The 21,432-nt window shown below is 41.6% G+C and overlaps 1 protein-coding gene across 9 annotated transcripts in view; it reads left to right on the forward strand.

The window, feature by feature from the left end:
* The window catches only part of CLYBL (citramalyl-CoA lyase), a 241,493-nt gene that overhangs the window by 207,037 nt on the left and 13,024 nt on the right, over positions 1 to 21,432 (forward strand). For 2 of the 9 annotated variants that reach the window (XR_008994550.1, XM_057494539.1), the window contains exon 8: positions 14,178 to 14,297. Coding sequence is in view for 8 of the 9 variants with exons in the window: in XM_057494539.1 (XP_057350522.1) it covers positions 14,178 to 14,273 (96 nt within the window). In the remaining variant the exon portion in view is untranslated. Of the gene's footprint in view, positions 1 to 3,309; positions 4,029 to 4,072; positions 5,021 to 14,177; positions 14,298 to 15,268; positions 15,412 to 15,625; positions 16,099 to 21,432 lie in introns of those variants that run through there. The other 7 variants (XM_057494543.1, XM_057494545.1, XM_057494541.1 and 4 more) reach the window with 6 other exon arrangements.

Below are 21,432 nucleotides of genomic sequence, written 5' to 3' on the forward strand. Positions count from 1 at the left end.
CAAACATCTAATCTGTTTTATTTCAAATGTGAATCACTGATGAAAACATACACCCTCAGATACTTTGTCCAAAGCACACGTGACTGTCAACGATGGGAAACTGATAGTTTGTGTCCTAGTGAGACATTTACAAATTTCTAAAAGATCTTTTTTTTTCATTCTCTGATGAAAAGTCCATTCACATAATGTTTTTAAGAAGAAATGACCCAAGAAGGCAAAATTATATATCTTTGCCTTTCCCTATTTCCTGCTCCCATTTTTTTTAAGACAGTCTTTATTATTTTTTTGTAGGTTCTCCTTCTGAAAATTAATTTTTTTACTGAAGAATAGTAGACATACAATATATATTGGTTTCAGGTACACAATATAGTGATTTGACAATTTTATACATTATGAAATGCTCACCATGATAAGGGTAGTTACCATCTGTCACTGCTCCCACCTTAAATTATATTATGCCTAAGACCAAAGGTATAGCTGAAGTCCACAATTAATGCCGGATCAACTATGTTTTCTACAGTATTAATAACTACTTGTTATATATTTTAATTACTATACAAAAATAAATTTGTACCTTTTCCTCCTGTCTCCTCCAAATAACAACATTCATGGGAATATGTAGACAATGAGTTGATAGATTATTGGGGTTCAGTCTTTGGTATGAGAAGAATGTTTTTTTGTTGTACTTTAATTAGAAGGTCTAAGGAAATATATAGTTTGATGCCTTCAGTTTAATATTGGGTTAAAAAATACCTTACATTAAAAAATAATTATCTCCTCATATAGTCTGGCAGTGTTTGGCAGATAATGGTACTTGTGACTGCTTTGTTTCAGAAAACTAAAGATACGAACAGGCTGAAGAATTTTACCTGGCAAAACAGTCCCCATTAAAAAGAATTAGGCTATAGATTGACATTAGGGACTCAAGGTCATCTTCTCTTATTAAAATCTGTTGGAGAAAGTTTAAACATTCCACATTGTCTATGCTATTTTAATTCCCATAAGCCAAAATATTTCTAATTTTTTGTGAGGTATATATCCACAGTATTAATCAAACTTGATTCTTTCATCCTTCCAGAAAAATACATTTTGAGATACAACCTGCATGTCATTATTTCAGCTTCAGATTATTTGGTAAAATACTTTAGCCAGGATAAATCACTTCCATGTGATTCATTTTAAATTTATAAAGGATTTTTTAAAAATTTAATTTCATTTTTTGGTGTTATTTTATCATAACAATGGTGATTCCAGTGTTTGAAAATTCTCCATTCAGAACTGAATTTAGTATTGCTTATTAAAGAACATAATTTTAAGTTTTCTTTTTATAAACTAAGAACTGTATATAGTATGAAAATTGGATATTAAAATGAAAACATCTCAAGCAAATAATATTAATTGATATCAGTGGAAACTAGTTTATATATAAACAAATATACATATTTGTACTATATATACATTCACAGAAATACAGTACTGTGTATTTTTTCATGTTTATATTATAAACTCAGTGCTAATTTTTTTCTTTCTGTATTTATCACTACTTGGGCAAAAATGACAGCTAAAGGAGATATTTGCTTTCTTTTTTAATCATTGATAATCTCAGGAAATTGTAATATAAGAATTTGCCATTTCTTTCAAATGGAGAGTCTAACAGTAAGATACGAAAGAATAGCAAAATGTATACATGTGATAGATTTTTAAAGGTACTTTGCTAGAATATTCATATTTCTGCAGTACCTGGCTACAAATATGGCTTTGCTTCATTTTCAGTTTTCCAAGTACCCTGTTTTATTCATATCATTGCTATAAATGCTTTATTTGGTTTTGGAAGGATTTCATTTAACTTTCTCATTATTTTTCATTCATTATACCTTCACAAGATGGCTAAAAACCAAGGGAAGGGGAAGTGTTCATTTTTAAAATCTGTCAATTAACAATTATAAAGGTCAAAAACAAGGTTACTACCAGACATAACAACTGTAAAACATCATACATAACTGAAATATTTTAATTTCACTCATGAGAAAATAATTATGCAAGTTAAAAAGTTAACACTCATAAGCAACTCCTCTACTGGAATAAATTGGGAACATATATCTTAAAGAAAGTAAGAGGTTTTTTTTCCTCTTGTAAGTAAGTCTTTTCATCTAGAAAATTACAAAGATTAATACCCTAACCCCAATACTGAAAGCAAATTATTTTAATAGGTATCTGATTGCAGCTCACACACCTTTCATTTGTGTTTCCAAATGTAGGGCTTTACAAAAGAAATACTGTTCGGTCCAGATGGCCTTCTAGAAGGCTCCCTGAGAGAACTCAGAAGTCTCTCTAGCCAAAAATATTGTTTCTGCTTATTTAAGTGCCAGAAATCCCACTGCCACTCTTTCACGCAGATCAAATAAACCGTCTAAAGATTTGTTGTCTTTGTCAGCTGAAAGGTTGATTCCACTAATAGACAACAGTAAACCCTCCCACGCCCACACGTCCCGCCACCCACAGCCTTGTCCTCCTCTGTTTATATGCAGGAATTCTAAAATCAGAACCAAGTAATTGCTAGTGAAAATGAAAGATGAAGAGACATAACTCTACTTTTGAGATCTTTGTTGTTGAAATTCTCCCTTTATTTCCTTGTTCATTTAATACTTTTAGAACTACATGCCATAATTTTGACTTTAAAAGTCAAATTCTTAGAAAAGCTGAGAGTCTGCCAGTGATGACCTTGAGGCTGATTTGATTAACAACAAATTGCAGATTTCTAAACATTTAAAGCAAGGCAGTACAAATCTAGTGCTGATCATATCCTGTTTCACATAGTTTTAGTGGCAAATGACTGTTTCAGTATTAGAGGATAAGAGATTTTGTATGTGAGTTAAATATGCTAATTTTTAATGTTTGCTTCATCTTTAATTAAAACACATTCTCAAGGATATTTTAGTCAACATATTTCTATTCTGGTTTATATTTTCTGGACTTTTTTTTTTTTTTGCTCAATTTCAATTAAAAAATATAATTCTTTTAGTTGGATGAAATTCAGAAATCCTCTAGTTAAATCCCTTCCATTTACAACTTAATGTACTAAGACTCAACAAGAGCTCAGAAGTTGCCCATGGTCCCTCACAGCCAAGGTGGTGATAAGCCCTGACAGGATTTAGGGCTCACTTTGTAAATTAAAATATGAACATAGTTAGCAGAAATGTGGTTTCAATTGAGTCATAATGAAACCCCATGCTAATGACCAAAACTAGTTATTTCAAATTAGTATCTTTTTCTTAGTCATACACTTTTTTTTTTTTTTTGCCTAAGCAGAAACCGTTGAGGAAGAAAGGCCACAGAATTCCGTGTACCTTGTCTTCCCAGCTGTCATCCCTACATTGCATCCTCCTTCTCAATTCTGTCTGCACTCGTCCCTGAGAAAGGCTTCTTCGCTCTGATCACCACAAACCCTGTTCTGCTTTATCAGTTATCATTTGTTCAGTGCCCCAAAGTAGATTGGAAACTCTCAGAGCTAGACTGGGAGCCTTTGACAAAGAAGCCGTATCTCGCCCTGAGCTCAGTTTTATCTCACTCAAAGGACAGGTTCCAAAGTCCTTTTCTCAGTTCCACCTGTGGTTGCACAAATACACCATGCCTTTCAGTGTCTTTAATAGCAAGATCCAAATAAGGGCCATGAAAGGATGGCTTTACTCCTTGGACATCTTTCTCTTTTCCTCCCTTTCGTATATATGGATCCTATGTGTGTTTCTATGTATGTCTTTCCGGTTCCTCATTTTCCTTTCCATGAATTCTTTTTTGTTCCCTCTTTTTCTTTATATCTCATTTGATTTCTCACAACAGCAGCTCCACATGCCACCCGCCCCCACCTTGCCTTCTCTCCTTTAGCAGGTTATAGTAAAGTTCAGAGCATTCTTTTTCGTTGTTGTGCTTCTTAAAAATGTTTTTACATTCTTAATTTTTGCTGTACTTAAAATTATTGTAATTCTTTTTTATATTAAAAGACAAATGGAAATTTTATTTTGTTATAAAACATAAACCAAGAGCTTCTATTATTCTCTGTTCTTTTCCATTTTAGGTTTAGTGGACCTCAGTGGAAAAAAAAGGGGAATTTCTCACTACTATCCTAGAGAGTAAAGACTTCTATCACATGCCTCCCTGTGGCATCTTGAACAGAAATAGGTACACAATATACATTTAGTAAATTATATTTAGCTAACTGGTTGCCAAATTTCTGACACTGCTAAAAAGGTGATACTGATTTTTTGTTCCCTTGTAGAAAAATTGAAAGAAAAATTTTCATCAGTTATTTCATAAGTTAATGTTCATCAGTTGTATTCTATTAAATCTCTTAAAGTTTAAAATGCCTTCTAGTTAACATTAGTTCACATAATTGTGTCTTCCAAAGAAAGATGAAATCTACAGTGTATAAAATGGAAGAAGTTTAACATTAGTAGGTCTTAGCTGCAAGCTGCTATAAAATGGCCTTCACTCTCTGATTTTTCTCTTAGGCCATACCATGAGGAATTTAAAATTTGGCATAAAATAGTCTGAGTTAAATATTTGCACATTTGTCTCAGTGTTAAAAATAAAAATATTTTCAAACAAGATTTCTAGTTTAAAAAATCTGAGAGGGAGATGATAGTTGCAGAACTATATAATTATTAAAAATCAATGAATTATATATTTAGCAATGGTTGAATTTTGTGGCATACAAATCATACCTCAATAAAGCTATAAAAACAACTGAGAAAATTAAGCACAAAATCTAATTTGCTAACAAATTTGGAAACTCCTTTAGTGACAATATGCTTATAAATCCATTTGTTTCACCTTGGTAGGTAGCTTTCCACTGGCATCCTTGGCCAGAGTTTCCCAATTTCCTTTTCAAAAGATATTTAAAGTGAAGACTTGTCCATTCCTGCTGATCATTCTGCCAGAATATTTTATTTATTTATTTATTTTTAATTATTTCTATTTTGGCATCATTATTCTACAATTACATGAGCAACATTGTTTACTAGACTCCCCCATCATCAATCCCCCCCCCACATACCCCATTACAGTCACTGTCCATCAGTGTAGTGAGATGCTGTAGAGTCACTACTTGTCTTCTCTGTCTTGTACAGCCACCCCATGAACCCCCTACATTATGTCTGCTAATACTAATTCTGCCAGAGTTTTTTTTTGTATCATTAATCTACAATTACATGAGGAACATTATGTTTACTAGACAGACTCCCCCCTTCACCAAGTCCCCCCAGAATATTTTTTAAGATAAATTTTACTACCTACATTTCATGGGCTCTGAAAAGAATTTTAAAAACAGAAGGTAGCTTTGGTGTCCCCTACCCATTTGTGGAGTAAGAATGCTCTGGTCCACTGAGACCCTCCATCTGGGTGAGGAGACAACTCAGAACTGGTCACATATTAAGATAATTGACCCAAACATTCACCTCAACTCTCCTCCCTACTGTTCAGCCACCTTCACCTTCCCTGCCAAATCTATCTTCCAAATGTGGTGCCGCTTTTCTCCTCCAGCTTCCTAAAACTGTTGGTAAAGTCCCAAATTAATCTTACCAATGTACAACACATGAAGGTTTCCATTTTCTATGTAGAGCTAAAACTAAATGTTTTCATGCTTCATTTTTAAAAAGCAAAATTTCAATGATGTCAATTCATTTTGCAACTACTCAGTTTCCACATTGCAAGGAATTTCCTCCTCCTTACAAACACATCAGGCCATTGGTCTTTGTTAGCACTCTTCCTGCTTGCCGTCTGCTGACAACTGTCATGTTCCCCACCTCGTCCAGCATAAGCGATGCTCCCAACTTTAGGTCACCTGCTTTGCTCAACATTTCCTCCAGCTGATTTTCTAAGTTTTTAAATTCTTTTAAGTGTATTTGTTTTCAAATACTGATATTGTGTCAAATATATACACCCCTGAGTCTAGTTTCTTAAAGAGACTATTCAACCTGTGATTTATGAGTTCAGAGGGGACAGGAAGCTTCAGGCATGAGTCAGCCTCTGCTCATTGCATCTTCAAGAACGCTGATGTCTCTCACAACCCTTGAAGCCACTCTGAAACCATAAAATTGTGTTATAATTCGATGCTCTGCTTCTCTCTGGGCCTTTCTATAATAAATGGAATTCAGTCATCTCTGGCTAACAATAGCAGTAGCAGTAAAAACAGCTGCAGCACTGATGGACAGTGACTGCATTGGGGTACAGGGTGGGGACTTGATAATATGCGTAAATGTAGTAACCACATTGTTTTTTCATGTGAAACCTTCGTAAGAGTGTATATCAATCATACCTTAATAAAAAAAAATTAAAAAAAAACAGCTGCAGTGTTAGCAATGATCATCGTGGTGGCACTAGCAACCAGGTAGAGGTGACAGTGTTACCGATGGTAGTGGCAGGAGTATCGGGGACACGGTCATGGCTGTGGTGACAGTAATGGTAGAGGTGGTGTCAGCTGCAGCTCCCATGTACTGAGAGCTGTTATGTGACAGGCAATGGTGTACATTATTTTAATCCCCACAACAGCTCTACAAGAGAGGTATTATCATCCCCATTTTACAGATGAAGAAACTGAGACTTATAACATTTGCCATGGGTCACACACAGCTAGGAAAAGGCAGAGCCTGGATTCAAATTCAGATGTAGCTGACCCAACAGCCAGTATTCCCAATCTCCTCCTCAAGGTGCCTCAAATGGGAGAACCCAGAGAAGCTCCTGACTCCCCATCTGTCTCTTGTGTTTTTTATTTCAGCTGTAGGCTACTGAATACCACCTTGGAATGTGTCTCCTAGAGAGTTGTCTGCTTCTGTTTGGTGGAAGGTTACAGAGAGAGGTGCTGCTTGGCGGGTGACCCTGGGCGTCCTCTCAGGTCAGCACTGACCTGGCAGGTAGAACTGCGTTGCACTGGGGAGCCTCCTGCACCCTCCGTCCTGTGCACCACCGATGGTTCTGTGCTCTGAATTTTTAAAGCCTGATCACTACAGAAGAAGAGATGGGAGACAAAAGGAGGGAGCTTTTTCACCTTTCGGAATTTGGAAAATAAATCCAAGAGGCTGCCTAGGATACAGGGCCCCCAACTCCCCATGCCCCCCTTAAGGCAAGAGCTAATGGATCTTCCCAAGCAGCTCAACAGACCCAAATTGGCACTGCATTCCCCAGTCAGGTATGCAACTAACCCCTTTCAGATATTTCAACTGTTAACATTCTTATGAATCATTTTAAGGGCTTCCCCATCAAAGGCCGTGACTGTCATCTGTTGAATTTCAGTGCTATCAGTAATGACCGATTAGCCCATTGTGAATTGTTGTCCATGTTGAATGACTTCAGTTGAACTTTTAGAAATTTCATGTTGAGATATATTAATATCTGTTAATTATCTGCCATAGGAGTAAATAACTATTGAATTATAATTCAAAATACTATTTAAATACCTGTCAAATTATCACTACAAAAGTGTTAAGAAAAACATGTTCTGTATTTTCCAAGTCTTCAGTATTCTTTTACTCTCTTAATGGAACTTTAAATGATAAATTTATCCATATCATATCATTATTTTTTTCAGCCTCATCCTGAGCAATAAAGTGTTTAAATATATATTTTAAATAAGTACAAATAAAAAATACATACACATATTTTTAATGTAAATATATAATATATAAAAATATTAAAACTCACACTTAAACTTTTTTCTATAATCATCTCAGGTACTACTACTATTACTAGTCATACTTTGGGGTACACCAATTAGTGGAAGAGTTTGAGATTTGGGGTGAAAAGCCTTAAATCCTCATAGTTCCTTTAAAATATGAATTCTGAACTACAGTTTTTACATCTATAAAATAGAAATAACCATGTCTTCCCCACTGCACATGAGAAAATGTCCTTGAAACATTGTGAAAAGTATAAAGTACTATCAGATGAAACTTCTTTTTTAAGTAATGGATTTTCCTGATAAGATTGCATCCTTCAAATTTTCAGTTTAGAAATGAATATTCTAGGCTTACCAAGGGCTATAGTTAGCAAGAGTATAGGCTACAGTTGCTGCAAGAATCTTCATATGTCCTCCCCAAGGGAGAATGAAAATCCTTGCTCCCACCTTCAGCCCTCTCTCCTGGCGCCCAGAGAGCCAAGTCCAGATGGAGGCTTACTCCATCCACGATGGTCCTACTCAGAAGCACGGCTAGGCTGGGCCAGCTCTTAACTTTCCCATTGTTGGATCCCCAGACCACCCCTGGACAGTGGAAAAGTACCCAGAATAAAAGGAAGGAAACAGGAGGCTCAACTTCCTCCCGTCAGGGCCCAGGGAGGAATAAGTATTGGGTCCACCAGGGCATGCAACTAGAATAGAGGGATTCCAGTGGGTTCCACTCTGGCTTCATCAAGTAGAGACTTGTACTTCATCATGAGGAAAGTCAAGCAGCTAAAGGGCAGCAGAACCAGCAGTCTTCCAGATTGCTTTAATTTAGGCTAGATTAGGCTCCCTTTCCTTGCACCCTAGAGAAGCCCCTTTAACCACAGGCAGATCCATAGATAGATACAGTATCTCATACTGTGGTCCCTCATTCCTTCATTCTGCCTGATCTGTTGTGTCACTGGTGACCAGAAGCATGGGGGCTCTTGCAAAACAGGGAAAGCCAACCCTACTAGTGCATCTCTAGGTGCTGCTCCCAGTTCCCCCTGCCTCTCTCTTCACATTCATCTGGCATCACTGACCTTGTAAACTTGACTTGAGATGTCTCTGTTTCTCAAAGTCCTTCCCTGGCCAAACCACCCCTGTTTTGATGGCTCTTTCTTTCTGTGGCTCCTCAGTCCTTAAGCACCGTGAATGTGACAGACTTGCTGACACTTTAACTGTTAAGTCATTTGCATGAGTTGACCTGACTGAACCCAACATCACATATGCTGAAGTTAGTCACTGTGTCCTACTGGAGGCTCAGCAAGTATTGGCCAACCAACCAGTAAGTATTACCAGAGCAGGGAAAGATCAAGAGGTGCAGACAGACACTGTAGATAAAGGAGAGTTGAAATTCAAGATAGGAGCTGGAAAGGCCTGTGGAGACCACGGGCAAGGCCATCTTCCCATATCACTCTCCCCTTGGTTACCAGGTTGGGTCCCACAAAAGAGGCAAGCTCCACTCCAAACCATGGGTACTGGGTTGTGGGGATTCAAAGATACATGGGACATGGCCCCTGCCATCAAGGGCCTCACGTCATAGTAAGACACCAAATTACTGTAAATAAATAATTACAATAGAGTGTAGTAAGGGCTATAATGGGGAGCTGTATAAGGAAAGGAAGGAGAGAGATCACCCCTATTAGGGAAGGCTAGAAACACTTCACAGATGTGACATCTGACATCTTCAAGCCTAAGGCGGAGTTTGCTGGCCAGCCAGGGAAAGGTCCTTCAGAGCAGAGAACAGAGTGTGTGGGGAACAGCTGAGAGTAGAAGCAAGGCCTGGTATCACTATGGGGAGCCTTGGGGTCCCAGCTAAGGAGATGGCACTTGATTCTGTAATCCAAAGGGAGCCAAAGCAGGGCTTAAGTGAATGAATGATCCTATCCAATGTTTTAGAAAGATAACAGCATGATCCCAATTAGGAAGGGGCAACTCCCCAGGAAGTGGCCCAGCACTCTCAGCGAGACCTCTGTTAGGCAGCCTAGGAGCCTGACATGCTCCCCAGTGAGCTGTGGAGGCCTGGCCGCCAAACTGACATCCTTACAAGGAACGTCACCACAGAACTGGGAGGGGACCAAGGCCACACTGGGGCCTGCCCAAGGAGTCTCCATGTGTGACAGGTTGACAGTGGAAAAGAAAGAATGACATGGTGGCCATGTCTCAGAGTGTCTCTGCAAGAGCATCACCTGCCCCCATTTGGAGGGCTGTCAAGGAGCAGTTGATTGTGAGTAAGCAAGAGATGTATCACAGGAGGGCTCGGCTGGGCCTGAGAGATCTCGCAAGCAGAGGGCACGGCCAAGCCTGGAAGAGCAATTCCATAATGGCCAATGCTGAATAAAGGTCTGAAGAATTCACTGGGAACTGTTAGGAGAAAAATTATGAATTCACTGGGCATAAGACTTATAATCATAGAAGAAAAGACTGTCACCCTGAAAAAGGAGGACTGTAGTCAAATATTATCATTAGAGCTGACAGAGCCACACCATCATCAGAATGCCAGAGAGAACTCCCTGAATGCCCAAAAAAGTTATTTGGAAATTAAGTTAAGTAGGACAAGAATTAGATCCACTTAGTAAGTTACTCTTTTAGTATTATGGAGAAAAAAAATTCTCAAGTATTAAGTACCAGGAATTCAAAATTTATTAATATTTCACATAGATGTGACTACTAGTCATCTGCCACCATCATCATCATCAGTACTTTTGCCATCAAATTATAACTCAGATTCTCCTCCATAGAAAAGTCTTCAGTCTCATGAAGTTCATTTAATTTCAGTGCCTATCTTACCACGAGGCAATGATCATGTGTAAGAAAAACTACAGCCCAATAGTAATTGTTTTCCTTATGCAGATAATACACATGCTAAGGTGATACTGCCCTTTACTTCCAAGAGTTTGAAACCACAGATGTGTGTATAGTAAAATGTGCTAAAGTGGTTGACTAGTGATTTATTACAACAAATAATTGAATAGGTAATTGTTGAATAAAAGCCCCATTGTGTATGGTACTCCATGGCAACTCTAGCAGGGAATGCATGACATGTCCTAGGTACACAATATCATATCTGTGTGAACAGTGCAAACTGGTAAAGATGATTCTGATTAGAAAAGAAAGGCAGTCATTCAGACCTTCAGATCATTGTGTGCTCATCACACTGGCCTTTTCTCTGATTCTTGTTGCATTTTATGCCCCAGTTGCTTTTCTTCCCCGTTTCCTCCAGCAAACTGTAAGTTTCTTGAGGGCAAGTGTTGAGTCATACCCCTATCAAAGCTGACCTGACCACTTCTATGAAGGGAAGCTAAAACCCACAGGTTCTCAAACTTGACTGTGCTTTGAAATCACCACAGGGTTCCTGGCCAACCCCAAGGCCTCCTGCATCAAACCATGTAGGACTGGGCCCAGAAATCTGCATTTTAACAAGTCACCTCCCTGCTCTCCCTCTCAGATGGTTCTGATTTTAGGTGGTCAGGGAACCCATTAAGAGAAAACTTTTGTATCAGTAAGCCTAGAATATAAGCCTGGAGCACAGACTTTGGATCAGATAGAGCCAGGTTTTGTCCCAATTCCGTAATTACCAGCTACAGGGAAGACATGTATAATTTATTAAGCTTTTTGTGCCTTAGTTTCCTCAGTTGAAAAATGGGAATGGATACAAACTCATAGAAACAGAAAGCAGAAATATGTGGCTGCCAGGGATCGGAAGAGAGGGATGGGAAGTAGTTGTTTAATGGGTATGGAATTTCAGATTTGCAAGGTGAAAACTTACAGAGATCTGTTGCACAACGATGTGAAAATACTTAACACTACTGAACTGTAGACACTACTGAACTTAGAAATGGTTAAGATGGTACACTTTATGTGTTTTTACTACTTTTAAAAAGAAGAAATTTTTAATGGGGATTGGTAATAGTATCTGCCCCCCCCAGTGTTATGGGCATTACATGAAATAAAGCATGTCAAGTGTCAGGCACAGTCCCTAGACTAGCAACTGCTCAAAAAATTATAGCTATTATTATTGTTGTAGTTGTAGTTGTTAAGGTAGTTAACCATGAATAAGTTACTATTTAAAGGCATTTTAAGCCAAATTACAGTCTGAATCTTCAAGTTGATGGAAGTGCCCTGTACTCTTTGAAATGGTATGCCAATTTCTCCAGAAAGCACTGGGCTGGGAAACTGAAACTTGTCTGAAATCATGCACTAAGGGCTGTTTCAGCCCCTACCCCCACTCCCCTGCCAATCCCAAGTAGCTCTTGACAACTGCTTCTCCAAATCCTGACCAAGAAACCATTCACATTTCATATGGAAATCCATATGTTAAAAAAAACCAACCATGTTATAAGTTATAAGCCTGAAAAAAGGACGCTATTCATATTCTGCAGACTAGTTCTTAATACTAAAATCCTCATTTTGCAGAGGAAGGAAAAAATTAAAATGGTGAATTTTGTTTTCCAGCGTAAGCTAATTAAAGGAAGTCAAGCAAAACCTGCCACCATAGAAATGATCTCCCTGTCTTGAGAAACTACATGAAATATTTTCCATCCTTGTTATGCACGTGGAACCCAAAGCAGATCTGAGGAACATGGCGTAGACCCAAACGGTCATTTTGATTTTCTGTGCATCGTTTTGATTTCATGTGCATCTGTGCTAATTTCATCTCTCCAGACTATTATTTAAGCCTTAGCAGGACAGATGTGCTGTTTTACAGGGCCATAATCCACTTGGTGGGTGGATAACCAGGAGGCCTTCGGTCTTCATCATTTACTCCAACAAGAAAAGTAGACTATTGCCTTGTAAAACAGCATGAGTCCCACGCTCTGATTTCACATTCATGCTAATCGATGGAACATCCTTGGAACTTCTAACCAAATTTGTGAAGTTCATCATGGTCACAGAGATGACCAAAGTTAGCTGTATGCTGAATGAAACTGGGCAGAGCCCTATCTGGAGGTTCAAACAGTAAAAAATGAGAGGATTAGAAAATGCCTCACAGTACTGGGTTTTAGGCCACACAGGTGTTCATATGAATCAGATTTATCATAGTGAAACTGAGATCAGCTACCACTGGTGAAAATTCTAATCTCAGTGGCTTTTAAGTCTCTCCCTTAATTGAAAAATAAATTCCAAAGTCATTGCTAAGGATTCCCTGCCAATTTGTTGTATCTCCATCCTATGTATGACTTATACTATTATGGGAAATGAGGATTCCCAGAAAGCCCAGGAGACCCATCCCAGAAGTCCTGAATAATGACAACATTGACTTTTAAGAGGTGGTACTTAGGAAGTCCAGAAATGGACAATGATATATACAAATGGATCATTAACAAGGATTATGATTGCTCGACTCCACCTCTACGTCTCGAAAAGCCATCTGCTCCCCACCTCACACCAGCATCCTTGCTGACAGGTAGAGGAAAGGAGAATTAAGAGCTATGATTATAAACCTCAGAAAGAAGTGATTAGGAGAACATAAATAACCATTCTACAAACTGATTTCCTTGCCGAGACTCATGGCCTTTGTCATGTAATCCTCTTCTTTAAGTGCACCAACAGAGGAATCTCTTTTCTCAGTACAATCCTACCTTCCATTTTCTCAGATTTTGGGCATACTGCCTTCTGTGCATTTTTCTTTTTCCGATGTACTTATGAGAAGAAACTACCCTCTTTATGATATGGGAGTCTCTGCTGAAGCTTGAGATTTTGAGACCCAAGTATTAGCCCCAGGTCTAACTTTTCCTAATTATATGGTCTTGGAAAAATCACTAAAGTACCCTGGGCCTCAGTGTCCTCATTCTAGAACAGGTCCTAGATCACATGACACATTCAATAAGTACTTGCAAAAGGTTAAAAAAAATGAATCTGTAAAATGGGGATAAACCAGGAGATCTCAGAGATTCCTTCCAATCTCACCATTCTACAAACTGAGTTCTTTGCCGTGACTCATGGCCCTTGTCATGCTAATCCTCTTGAAGTGCACCAACAGAGGATCTCTTTCTTCAGTACAATCCTACCTTACATTTTCTCATCACATGATAATGTTACCCCGCAATTATGTTACAGCAAGAAGGAAGCATTTTGCCAATAAACTGATCATATAATTATTTTTTCAAATGTTCATCAGTTGCCAGAGTATATTACTGTTTTTAAAGTTTTGTGCAATATTTCAAAAACCATTTAAGGAAGGACTTACATTTTTCTTCCACAGTTGTTTTCTGCTTGATTTCAAGAGTTAAATGAATAGTTGCCAATATCTTGTGTCTGATGTTTTCCTGTACTTTAAAATGCTGAAGGTTTTTTATTTTCCCTCTTTAGGAAGAAAAAAGAAATCTTTCCCCTGTAATTTACTTTGGCTTTCTTAAAAGTTGGGTAGAAAAGTCAGTATAATTCAGGTGGAATCTAAAATGTTCTTGTTGTACAAGTGTGCACAGAAAGGAAGCCTATAATTTCCAAGCATTCTTTCAGGAAGTTTGTATTCTCTGTTTTCCAGGGAGCCTTTACTTTCCGAGGGAGTATGATCGACATGCCATTACTGAAGCAAGCCCGGAACATTGTTACGCTTGCCACATCCATCAAGGAAAAATGACCTGTTAAATGAAGCTCTCATCAGGTGGGCTGAACATATACAGTGGGTTTCTTAAAGACAAACCATAATACTCTAGGCAACTTGTTAGTATGCCAGATTAGAACCTTTCTCCATTTGCAGTTCATATTAATCACAATTTTTTTTTGTTGTTATCTCACTAGCCAGTTACTCTTCTAAAAAAGAATTTTCTTCTTTCTTGTTCCAAACTTAGGACTTTATTTTTCATTAACGTGTTATAAATATGGACTTATGATTTCATGGGGAGAAAAAATAATGTGGAAAGATGGGCTATGAGAAGTTAGGTCTTTATTGAAACAGACTTTTCCTAAATACATATACCCCCAATAGTCCTCACATGAGTATGTTAGATGTTTCCCACGTTGTTCATTTTTTCACTCAACACCAAAAGAATTTTAAGGAAGGCCAGGCTGTTAAAAAATAACTAAATGAGGGGGTCATGTTTATTTCACTAGTAAAACAACAGAGATGGCTTAGAAAAGTTACATATCATATTGGTTTATAGAGATACCTTCTAAAAATAAGTCTTCAAAACTGATTACTGTTAACCTCCATCGTCCAGAATGAAACATCCATATCCTTGAACTGCTGGGTGATGACTGTGAAAGCCGTCATCCTGGGTGAATGCTTTAGGTCAACCATTACCAGCAATTAAAAAATAAATGTTCAGAAACACAAGACCATCCATTCTCCCCCTTTATTTCCCCGTTTAACTGTTTGCCATTGAGGCCATTTCCCCTGTAAATGTATGGCCAGGACAGGGCCCCCTCAGCAATAAACTTGTAGCCTCTAGGAAGACACAATGCGGCGGAGCTGGTGCATATGGTCCCCTGCGAGATTTGCATCACATTAGAGATGCTGCTGCAGGTCGTATGGGTGGTGTGGTTAACGGGCTTAGTAAGGCTGTTTTGAAGAGGTTAACCCAGCTTGTAGTAAGGGTAAATAAACATAACAACCAGCCATTCTTCCCTATTCAGCATGTGCTCTTATATTGAAGGCTAAAGGGTATTGAAGCTTCGAAGGATCAACTTGTGTTTGCCAGAGGACGCCAATGAAATTTGAAACACCAACAATCAGAGATTTTGTTTCTGCTCCTCATTAAATCATGAGCTTTTGTGTTAAGACTCTGGACGACTGTTCTTTAAGAAATTAACAGAATGGGAAGTTTTAAACTCTACACCAACCTTTTCATGACCTACACAGCAGCAAGGCCGCTTCTCTTAGACAAACACTGCAGGGAAGGCTGTTCTGTTTATTTAAATTTGTAAATAGAAAACAGTTGTTTTTATTTTCATTTTTCACTTCTCCTATGCCCTTTTTGCTTATTTCCTCAGTGGCCCTTACCGTGTGCCCCACAGGGGCCTGCTTTCCCCCTTCCTCTCCCAGTGCCCCCACAGGAAGCCACAAGGCGAGTAGAGTTGAAGGTAACATCCAAGGGAAGGCCCCATGGAACCAAAGCAAAGTGGAAGAGGCCCACGTGGTGTCATGCATCACCGGCGCTCGCCAGGAAGGAGGCAATCCAGTTCACAGAGGCATGCTGGAGGAACCTGGTCCAGGCAGGAGGGTTCTGGGGAAGTAAATTCTTGAGAGACCAACTAATATGCCCAGACACATGGACTCCAAGGAGACAGCTCTTAAATTGAGATGGGATGTGCTGGGCTGGGCTGGGGTCCTGGCCTGCCTTGGGCAGCACATGTCCCCTCCTGGGTGTGCTGGGTTAATCCTTCATGAGAGCCTTGGCATCCTTCACCCCGTGCCATCCCAGAGTTGGCCCGAATGGAAGGTGGGAGAGCCCCATCCCTACGTGGACAGGCTGGAGGGAGGAGGATGGTATCGCAGCCCACTTAGAAGATGACTGGCCTCCCACCAAACTGGGCTTCAGGACTGCGGACAGGGCCAGTGGGGGGGCGGGCAGTTGCTGGAGAAGCAGTCACCCGAGCCCCACTGTTACAGCTGTGCCACCTGGGCTGATGTCAGGAGTGCCCTGGGGTAATCCAGGACCGTCCTGTCTGTGCAGTCGGACCCGTCTGCTTAGAACCCAGAGACCCAGGAGAACTGGGCAGCAGGCAAAGTGAGGCCCTGCTCATTCTGACCTGTCCTATACACACACACCCTCAGGGTGTTAGAAGCAAAAGCTGGAGCTCTTAAACAGAAGAAGAAAATAAAAGCTTTCCTTCACACTTCCCTACAGATGGCCCTCCCTTCAACCCAGCTCCCGTGCCCATCCTCTTGTGTTGGTCCAGGTGACCCATCCGGAATTTACAAGATGACAGTCAGATGTTCCAGTCTCCATCCGTTACACAGGCAACCCCCAAATCCTACAGGTGGGGCTCTTCAGGCTATGGGCTCACCGAGAGCCAAGCCCTCCCTCTGACGGAACCTCAGATGCTGCGGGTGAAGGCATTTGGAGCCCAGGAAAAGCAGTCCTCTCAGCAAGACCTCTGGGTAGTGCTGCGAGCCTGGCTCTCACCAGGATTCCTGACCCCCATCACCCCCACACCCCTGACCTTTTTGGACTGATCTCCACACCCTTTACCTCAAACTGCACTCTGTTCAAGCAAAACACCTTGTTTAAATCGCCCTAGGTGTCAGACTTGCCATCTTCCTCATAACCCTGTGTTCCCAATTACGGTAGGGTCGTGACACTGGGACCCACTGGAGCTGGAAATTTGGACCAAGGTCTCACTCTGTGAGCCTAAAAGGACCCAGATGAGGTTTTAGTCAGGGTGAGAGACCCGTTATGCCTCCAGGACATGGAGGTGCTGGAAGACAAAAGGCATGGCCACTATCTTCCCACCCACGTGTCTGGTACCGTGGGTGGGGAAGGTCCCACAGGGGAGGAGGGCTGGGTGAGCTGCCCCCTCCTGGCACGATGAGAATGCCCAGCCTGGGGAATTCCTCCCAGCCACGAGTGGACACAAAAAGAGGACCTTGCAAGAATCTGATTAATTAAAAAACATACCTGTTCATGTTTTGTGTAGCTCGTCACAAGCCACTTTGCCATATCACCCCCCTGTTATTAATTCTTGGGGGCTAAATTATGGGTAACACTATTAAAACATTATCAGAACTAATGAGAAACAATTACTTAGAAAATGAGCCAGGACAAGATTGAGTTGAGAACATCAGTGGTGATCACCGCAGATTAGTTTCATAAATCATCAGGTGCAAGGCAAAACTATGTATGCAAAGCCCTGTCACAGGAAAATGAAATTGAGATTTTTTTTCTTTTGCATAATTTTTTCATTAATCTCAATAGGACCCGTGTGGTGTAGGTTGTTTTATTCCCCTAATACCTTGCCCGAGGGGGGGTGCCCGATAATGTCTTCATTGTTTTACTGAGGTCTTAATGACAATCTGTGACAACCTCATTTTAATGTATAGAGGACTATATCAGTACAACCATGTTTTATTGAAGCGGTGAGGGGTACCCCAAGGGAGTCGGGCCAGGTCCCAGGAGCACAAGCTGGGAAGTCCCCGCGCAGCCCGTGCTGCTGTGTCAGGTCTCCAAGCGTGGGACCGCGGGCTGCCCGGCCCTCCTCCGGGGACCGGCTGCGAAAGCGTCCTCAAGATCGGAGACTTCACCGCCTCCGATTTGAATTTGAAAGTAACTCGTTGCCTGGCTTATTCTGCTGTGTAAATGGGGCAGACTATGTACGGGTTTTTTTTTTCCTCTTCTAAAATACATGTGTTATTAGCGTCATTTGCACATAAACCCCAGTAGTTTCGCCCGAGTTCGGGAAACTGACCTTCATTGGGAGCGCTGAATTTTCTAATGATGTCTTAAAAGAAGAAAAAAAGAATACATGTTTTTATGTGAAGGACATTCTGCTTTTATGGTTTCCGTTTGTCTTGGAAAACTAAATGTCTTCCGGTTTTATTTTTATTTTTACCTCCACTACTTAAAAGACAATTGATGGTACAAAATAGGTTATAAGATTACCAGCAGGATCTTTTGCACATATATGTTGGCAAGAGACGCTGGACCGGTGTGTAACCCGAGCTTGTCCTCCTGACTTGGGACACTGTCCTCCCAGCCCGGGGACCCGACCCCCCGCGAGGTTTCCACATGATAACTTTTGGGGAAAGTAATTAGCAGGGCTCTGCATTTAAATGTTCCAACCTTAGTCTTCCTTTACGCGCTTTATTTTAAATCGGAGTGGGGACAGGAGGCTAAGAAAGCCAACAAAATGGAAAATGAATTACTTTGAAATAGCTACCTCGGTACCTGAAACCGTGCGCGGTGGAACCGGGTAGCCTTTTGCTGTTTTGGGACGGGTGTTGGCGGAGATTAGTTTGTTTACATTTCCAGCAATTATTTACTGGTGTGCTTCCTTCCAAGTCAGTAACAATCGCCAGAGACAAAGTGCCGAGGCCGAGTGGGACAGAACTGAAGTTGTCGTCTGCGCCTTTTGTGGTCGTTTGCCGCCGATCCAACTGAGTTTCAGCTAAGCGGGCAGAAGCCTCCGCAATTTATTTTTTTAAATTTGCTTCAGAAAGCCTTTGAGGATTTGTTTGTCGCTCGCGCCCTCGCTTTTTAAGTTTGTGCTCTTTTCATTGCAAATGACCTGCTCGGTTTCCCTGCTCGCGTCTTCCGACAGCCTGGGCCCGGCGACCGGGAGGCGCGCCCCGTCGGAAGGACGTGCGCCCGCGGGGCCGGGACCCGCCGAGGCCGCGTCCCGGAGCCGGAGCGGGCGGGGCGCGGGGTCGCGGAGAGTGGCGGGCCGGGGAGGCACCGCCCGCACCTCGGGAGCGGGGCGGCGGCGGGGGCGGGGGAGCCCGGGGGGCCGGGACTGCGCGCCCCGCTCGCCCGCCCGCCCGCCGCGGGCCGCCCGGAGCCTGCGAGCCTGTCGCGCTGCCCCGCTGTAATGGTGGCAGATCAAAGGCTGCCCCGTGTCCCCGCGGAGCCCGGGACAATCCCGCGCCTTTGTGCACTGTTGCTAGGAGCCGGAGAAACTAAGAGAAAGTGTCAGGAGCATGTTAATCAGACTCGTTACAGTGTAACAATAACGTCTCTCTCGGGTCTCCCAGGCCCCGAGCACTCCGGCGCACCCCGCGCACAGGCCCGACACCTGCGCGGGGCCCTCGCGCCCGCCCTGGGGGCCAGCGGGGCCCTGCGTCTCTGCAGCCCTGCAGTCGGCGCCTGGGCCAGGGGCAGGAAGGAAGCCCTAGGCGCCCTGCCAGCGCGGGCTCCTCTCGCGGGTCCCTAAGCCCGGCACCCTTACCCCATCCAGCTCGGAGCTACAGTCGTGACTGGAGGGATCTGCGGAGGATCCACATCCGCTTGCGTTTCAGCCATCGAGTTGAACTGCCCACTTTATCCGAACACGGGATTAGAATCAAGAGAGAAAAAACGTTCCGTTTTGGATGGCTTTTTGGTTGAAAGTTTCTTCAAAAGACTTTAAAATCAACTTTGCTGATTTCCCTCTCAAATCCATAGAGGATACTCCAAGTGATAATCCTGAGGGGTTTTTTTTTTTAAGTCAAAAGTAAATATTTCTCTGACACTTTTTCAAGAAAATCACTTCATTCATTCACTCATTCATTCATTTAACAAACATCAGTTGAGCCTGACTTTGTGCCAGACAGTTAAGCTGAAAGTTACAGGACTGCTTCCGAATGCTGTTTTCTTTTAAAATTAAACTGCCCTTGTATGAAGTCAAAGGAGAAGCAAAGGCCTAAGATAATGTTAAATGGCAAAACTAAAAGGAGTGCCATTGGCTACAGCGGTGAGGGAAATAACAAGAGAGGTGCATAGTACAAAGTTAAAACGCTTGAAAACCTGCACACCATAGTCTTTGAAAACCAGCTGCTTTTGTCACCTACTGCATGTCCTTCTACCCGCTTCTCGGGATCCACAGTTGCTCAGCCAGGCTGCAGTCCTGAAGCCAGCGGTCTGAGGAATTAAGTCAGCCCTCCTGTGTGTTTGTAAACAGCCTGACAGACTTGCTAAGGGAACAAACACATAGTCCCGGCCCCACTCTCCCTTTGGCTTACACGGGGAATTGGAAAGCTGTGCTCAGACTCAGGGCAGAATTTGGCCAACTCAGGGTACTTTTCTTCTATATGAACTCTTGTTTAGGAAGCAACCCATTCAAAAAAGAGGGGACCTTACGTTCAGAGTATAACTGCCAAACCCTAAGTCAAAGACAAAGCTTTCCATTACTAGGAAGAGTAAAAAACCCACTCTCAAACCACATGTACCTACCTATTAACTAAAAGGTGACCATGTAACTCATGTTAGACTTCTCCATTGGTCAAAATCAATTTCTGTCTTCCACTGTGTGTAGCAGGCAAACATACAGAAAACTGAACATTGTCCCAGAGATTAGTCTAAACCCTGGAAGGACATTTCAAGATTCCCTTCATTACATAAATAAGAAAGCTGATACACTGGAAAACCTCCATCTTATGAAAAGCAAGGAAGACCAAACACCAACTGTATTGTGATATTAAAATATCTAGCTAAACGGGAGAAATTCAGTGAAAAGAAACTGGATTTTTTGTTCTACATAATGCTAATAGCTGGTTTGGCTGTGTTTGTTTTTAAGCAGTAAATCAAATTGCCTAAGTTATCCAGATACAGTAAAAAAAATCAAGAGAAAAATGACCATTCCACTCAGATAGCTTTGTGGTGGAGAGTTCCTTCAGAAGACTACACACTCTAGGCGTCTGGCTTAATTTTTTTTAATAGGCTGTTTTGAGTTCCATGGAAGGAAGAATATAGAAACCAACATGAACTTCTGGCTTAGATTCTCTTGGGAAACTGTGTTTCCGAACTCCCAAATGAGGAAAGGAACACATCCGTTTCCTCCATCGGATTTCTGGGGACTGGAACTCATGCCACAGTTTCCAGAGGAGCACTGTGATGCTTCTCCAGGTCTGGTGTGAGGGAGCCACAGCCGCTAGGAGCCCTACCAGCATTTCCATGCTGGTTTAGCATCACCTCTCTCAAGGGGTCCCAGCCACCGTGCAGCTGGACTGCCTGGCTGCAGCACCTCCTTTGCAAGCCTTTGCACAGGCTGTAACCCTTTCCTCTCCACCTCACCCAACAAACTCAGAACCACTCTTCAAGACCTACATTGAAGGCCACTTCCGTGAGGTCTCTCCAACTTCTCAGAGACAATTTGCTGGCTCACCC

Source organism: Manis pentadactyla, chromosome 17, assembly GCF_030020395.1.
Source record: "Manis pentadactyla isolate mManPen7 chromosome 17, mManPen7.hap1, whole genome shotgun sequence".
In the NCBI taxonomy this organism is placed as follows: domain Eukaryota; kingdom Metazoa; phylum Chordata; class Mammalia; order Pholidota; family Manidae; genus Manis; species Manis pentadactyla.